At 38.5% G+C, this 6,260-nt stretch overlaps 1 protein-coding gene across 1 annotated transcript; it reads right to left on the reverse strand.

Moving 5' to 3' along the window:
* Positions 1–936: 936 nt before the first annotated feature.
* On the reverse strand, positions 937–4,170 carry LOC137990868 (neuropeptide FF receptor 2-like). The gene has a single exon (XM_068835974.1). It carries the CDS (start codon positions 3,844–3,846, stop codon positions 2,803–2,805), a length of 1,044 nt encoding a protein of 347 aa, XP_068692075.1. The 5' UTR covers positions 3,847–4,170; the 3' UTR covers positions 937–2,802.
* Between the last annotated feature and the right edge of the window lie 2,090 nt (positions 4,171–6,260).

The raw sequence follows: 6,260 nt of genomic DNA on the forward strand, positions 1-6,260 counted from the left end.
TTCTTCTTTCTGACAAATGATTAATTAATAGGCCGGTAGCCAGGTTTTTAACCTCAGAAAAGGATCTGTTTTGTCGTACGAACGTGTGAGGACCTGTGCGCCAAAGGGCCTCTGCTGGTATGACTTCTGGTATGACTTCTGGTATGACTTCTGGGTGACCCCAACCCCATATGTCATTTTGAAATGATTTTAATAAAGCATTTCAAATAATATTTACTAGTAAAATGACTTTCAAAAATCAATTTATACTTTCTTGAAAATTCTTGTAAATAAGATGACAAAGTGTGAATACGCTTCCTTTAATGTTGTAATAATAACAGTATATAAATTATTCAAGTACAACCCTTATAAATCTTTTAAATGGAAAGAGGTAAAGTGCATAATGGTAATTATTATAGCTCTTTTTCAAAGTTAGTTAACAAGGTGAACACATTCACAACTAATTGTTTAGGGGATTCTTTCGGGTGAGGGGGGGGGGGGTGGCGGGAATTAAAATAGAAATCAGAGTCTTTCTTTTTTTTTAGTACAGTTGACTATATGCCATTTATTTCTAGTGGTGGCATAGTGCATGTGATGTTCTCTGTAACATTTTCGGGTTTTAAAATTCCTGTGGTAAGCAGTTTTATGTAAGTGTAATTAGTACTTCGCCTCAGATGAGCAAATTTTGTGCAAAATAAATAAATAATTTAATTATGAACCATTGTCAATCTCTGTGTTTCTCCCTGCAAAATTAGTTCATGATGTATCCACACTGATTGGGATTTTTTAAAATTTATTGCAAAGCGTCGAAACTCGCTAGGCAAGATATCGCCGGGTAGCATTTAGGAGACGTGCGATCAAGCAACTGGCTCGAAGTGACAGATTTTAATAGGACAATGGGCTCACTTTGCTGGTCGCTTGCGCGCGCCTTGTCACTTTTAAATTTAAACTGTTTAACTCAAATTATTCTTTTGATATTTGTGTGTCGGCTGTTAAAGGCGATTCCCGTATCACGAATTATTTTCTAAGATTTGGCCACGAGAACGCATGAGCTGCCGACATGAGTCTCGTTCTCCGAGTTAGAATTTCTTGTGCTCGTAATTTCATCAACTTGAAACTTTCGCAGCTTAGGGCAATATGACAATATACAAATTGAAAAAGACTTCAAATTTAATGCTTTTTCAGTGGTTTAATTTTCAGACGTTAAAGTTTGCCAAGTCAAAGACAGAATGGGGCAGAGTGAGATGATATCATAACAAGATTTGGAGCCACTTTGTAGACAACATCGTATCACACAGAACCTGCTGTGTTCAGCCTTGCCACTTTAAATGACAATTTCTTCACACAAATCTTTTCTTTGGTTGTTGGGCTTACTGCAGCAAGCGGGAATTCCCATATCACGGCCTATGACAAAAGTCTCGAATAAGGGAATCAAAATATTTTTTGCCAAGGAAATTTAAACAATCTGGAGCACTCGTAAAGGAAAGCCTTGCGTCTTGGCTTAATCTGTTCGCTTCACGATTCAAAATCAGCCCTATTTCTTCTCCAGAACAATTCCCGACTCTATTTCGAGCATGTGGTTCAAAATTTCAAGGTTGGGAAGCTTTATAGCGAAATGAGATGTTCTTCGCCAATGAGCGGTCATTTTTCAACTCCATCTTGTTAGCTATTTATCGTTGTCCGCGCTTCAAACGCCAGTTTAGCCACATTTTTTAATGTAAACTCACGTTTCAATTTAAATGCGACTTACTTTATTATTAAGCAGCACTCCATTCTGAGTTGAAGTCTCTTAAATAAGGAAAAACAACGCCAGGAAGGCAAAACTATCCTCTGCTCCTTGCAGTTTCTTCACTTCATCGCCACACTTTCGACTCGATCGTCATCTTGGCTTCATTTGTGATTCTTCGCCGTATTTCCCGTTGTATTGAACCAGTATCAGTCATAAAGATAAGGTAATGCCCAAGTCTTTCAAATGACTCATCATTTTTGCATTCATTGTGTGCCGTCCTGTTGGAAACAGGCGATGAATATTAACGATGCCAGCACTACATCCGCCATTTCTCATCTTCCCGCGTTTCGAATGAATTTGACTGAAATTCAAGGGATTTTCGGGGTGATGTGGCGCATGCGCAACATTAGTCTCCTTTGTTCCGTACCCTAAAAACGCTCAGTCATATCGAAGCTATAATTTTAACATCCCACAAGATATAATTTGCATTTACAAGTTGACATTTAAGGACGGTACCTATCTCGAAGATCCTCGGATTTCCTATGGGTGGTGCTTATTAATACAGGGATATTTTTGCTCGGTTCAAAACTATGCCAAGAAAGTAGAACTTAGCAAGTGCTCTTGGTATCCAAAAAGAAAATTGGGGGTAACCATGAATTTTTCAGAGATAATTAAGCTTCAATTTGGAAAAGAACGTCATACATTGTTTTGTATTTTAAAGCTTTTTACAAATATTGTTGATTAATTATCGTCGAAAATTGCGTGGTTACCCCCAATTTTCTTTTTGGATTTCAATAACACTTGTTAAGATCTGCGTTTCCCGCATATTCAGTAAACCGCGCAAAATTCACCTTTGAATTAGTAAGCACCGTCCTGAAGGTTCCTTGATTATTCAAGCTACTTTCGTTCTCTTTGTTATCGATTCTTTCTGTAATCGTTGTTATGCATTCCTCTTTAGGTTCAGAGTTACATTAACATCTCTGTAACTTGCGAATATGCGAGACACATAAAAACAGTTCCACGAAAAAATCTATAGTGACCTTTTAAAAACAAGTTGAAACCTTTCAAACGGAAAATTACTCTTGACGATGCTCTCAGCAATGCACGCCTAAATTTCCCGGGGAAACCCTTTCGCTTAGTGCAGTCATTTGAATACAAACAGTTTTCTGCCTTGCAGGACAAACGCGGGTAATATTTACGCTGTCTCTCTGACGAATACGCAACAAAAGACGAAGACTTCTTCTGAAATTGGCGTCGCCGAACGCGTATATCATGGGGTTAATAATTGAGCTCGTTAATGTAATGCAGTGAAATAAAGGTCGAAGAGGGAAATTCCCAACACGCTTGATTTTCCTTCCCTTGAGAGTGTACGACGCAACCAAATCTAGAGTCAGTATCGGTCCCCAGCTGACGAGAAAACTGAGGACAACTATTCCGAGCATTTTCATAGCTCGCAACTTTGCCCTGGCTGTATTTCTGTTGACTATACCAGTCGCCTTAGTTTTTCGCCACAGAAAAACTGTTATCCTACTGTAGGAAAGGATTATACACAACAATGGCGCCATAAAAGCGAATAAGAAATAAATTGTAAAAGATATACGACGGTCTGAGGCTCGTGAAGTTCCTGGAGTGCAATGTCTTGGAGGTTCTCTTAAGAAACGTCTTCGATGGCGAGGAGAGAAGAATTTCTCGGAGACTGTAGCACTGACGATAAATCCAGAACAGACCAACATCGCATAAATCCAAATAAGTAGCATAACCACACCTGTTCTAGGGTTAAGACTTAAACTGCGAATGGGATATAAAATATGAACGTATCGATCGATTGCAATTGCTGCAAGAAGAAGAATTGTTACTGCAGCACAAGTGTACGTGGAAAATATAGTAATCTTGCATTGTTCTATGCTTAATCCTACGCGGTGTTTCGCTGAAATCTGGCGGAAAAAATTAACAGCTCTGTAGATCAAGTCTGTTATTGCTAACTGGAGAATAAAGAAGCTGGAAAGCTTTGAAGTGAAACGAGATGTTCTCAATTTGTAGACTCTGCTCATGACTACACAAACAAGGATGTTTTCCATTGTGCCTACAGCTAAGAAGACACAGTTAATATTGAACAATATGTTACGATACATCAACATCTCGCCAGCCTTTGTAAACCTACGCTGTTCTCTATCCAAATCCTTTGAGGGCCAGTTAGCGTGAACCAGAAGGCAGAACCAGCTCTCATGCAAGAGCTTTAATTTGTTAAATCAGTCAATCTTCAAACTGTGCAACGGGCAGGACTTGAACTCGGTGAACGGCTTAATTAGCTTTGAGTTGGTATCTACTCGTATCCTTGCCCTTTGTCCGAGGTTGGGTTACCGATTGTCGAGTTTTTCAATATCCTAAGCTTGATTAAAAAGGCACCAAATTTTCTTTCAATTTGCAGTAGCATGTTTAAGTCCGCTGTTTATACACAGCTGAAAAATATGCTCAGCTGCTACATCTGCCTCTTTGGATATTAGTTTCTTATTGATGTGATATTATTTTCACACCTCCTCAAACCCGTGTTGAAAACCAGTGACATCAATTACAAGTACGGTTTGTCATACTCGGTTCTTCAAAGAAATATGTTCATCACCGGTACGTTTCGTTCAAACAAATGAAAAGAAAACAAAGAACTCTAAAATAACAGTTTACTTTTAATCATCCCATGTGCATGCAATTTACTAAAGCAGAGTCAATAACTGTATGCAAATCTACAAATGATCGGAACAGAACGAAATGATTTTCGTTTGTAATTAATCATAAACTCTCTTATATTTAACTCCTTCTGTCATCTCAGTGACAAGTAAGTGCATCTCAAATATCATCACGTTTTTTTTTCAAATTAGTATTCGGTACCAAAACATTTATTATGAAACTTTCAGTATGTAGGTTACACTCAAGTGCAAGTGATCATCGCGAACGCATTGCAATGTATAGGTAATCATATGATTGCAAGTGCAATTTGGAGTAAATTACCCTGCAAGCAGTCTCTTTCGATCTTCCTAGACAAGTCGGGAAGAGGAAAGTCTGGAAAGTAGACTCTTCTCCCCGCCTGCACATTTCGTATTGAGCATCCGTTAAAAATTTAAATGCATTCGCTCAGTCACGCGCGACCAGTAGCCACACATTGAAAACAAACAGTCGGGATATTTTCCAACAACTCTGGCAAACACTCGACAATCAAGGAATCATTTCATTGGAAACTCATGCAAGATAGTCCATACTCTTAAAATGCTATTCCATTTTTTTACTGAAAAATTTATAGGTTTCTGTCAGACTAGTTTCTGTAACCGACACATAAGACGGAAAAACTCATGGGAATTTACCACGCTGAAATATTGATGACCCGAGCTATTGAGAGACATGAAGATCAAGCTGGACTGACTCATCCAATTCTTTGGATGAGCGGCAAATCAAAGAATGTGGAGGCGGCGAGCAGAGTCTACTTTCCTCTTCCCGACTTATCTGGGAAGATCGAAAGAGACTCTGCTCGCAGGGTAGGAATAAATAAATATTTAATGGCTATAACCACTCTCATATCCAACAAGCGCGAATGGAATAATTGTTTTATAAAATTCCTTAAACTCCAAAAGTTTAGAAGTACGAAATACGAGCGAAAAAAGAGAGAAAATCCTAGCGAAATCGAAAAAAGTTGATGAAGATGCGATGTTGTGTACATGTAATACCTCGTGGTCAGAAAGACGCAGGCTCATCACAAAAACATTTCTTACCTTTTCGCTTATCTCTAAGCTTCGAAAGTGATCCAAACTTTCCACAAAAACCTTTTTCTTTTGCTTTATACCGAAAGAAATTTCGCTTTCTGGCGTAAACGTTTTTAGTTTAGCAACGCTAAGCGCAATCATTTACCATATAAGGTCAAAGTAAGGTATATGAGCTGATAACCGAGATTGAGTGAACCAATCAGAGCACGAGAATTGCATTATCCGAGGTTGAGAATTTAATAAATACATATATATATATATATATATCGCTCAAGGCATAAAATGTTTTTCTCCGATGAAAAATGTCATTCAGGGGTTGTCCGTCCTTGGTCTCTGGTCAACCTGTGAATCCTGGATCCTCCTTGGCATGCGCTGTTGGCTCGAGAGTCCCTCTTAACTTGTACCAAGAGATTATGAAGTTGAGAGAAGTAATCCCTCATATTGGCCCTATTCCCATCGTAATCCCTCTTAGGTTATTTTTAGATGATGTCAATTTTCCCGCGGATAATGTTACTTCTCGCGTTACGTGGATATTTTGGGGAGGAGAGAAAGTGCGGCAAATTTTGTACGATGTCATTCTCTGTTTTCAAAATTGAGTTTCATAGCCTGATAAAATTCATTGTCTGCAAGACACAGGTTTCAAACATATATCCTTGGAATTCCTTAACTGTCTAGTTTACAATGATACCAAGACAAAATTCTGTCGCTTCCAAAACTCGTTCCTGTCAAGATACCGTTTGCAATCATATATCATGGAAATCGGTTAACTATGAAATTCACACTGATACCAATTTTACGATTGT

Source organism: Montipora foliosa, chromosome 2 (genome assembly GCF_036669935.1).
Source record: "Montipora foliosa isolate CH-2021 chromosome 2, ASM3666993v2, whole genome shotgun sequence".
NCBI lineage: Eukaryota > Metazoa > Cnidaria > Anthozoa > Scleractinia > Acroporidae > Montipora > Montipora foliosa.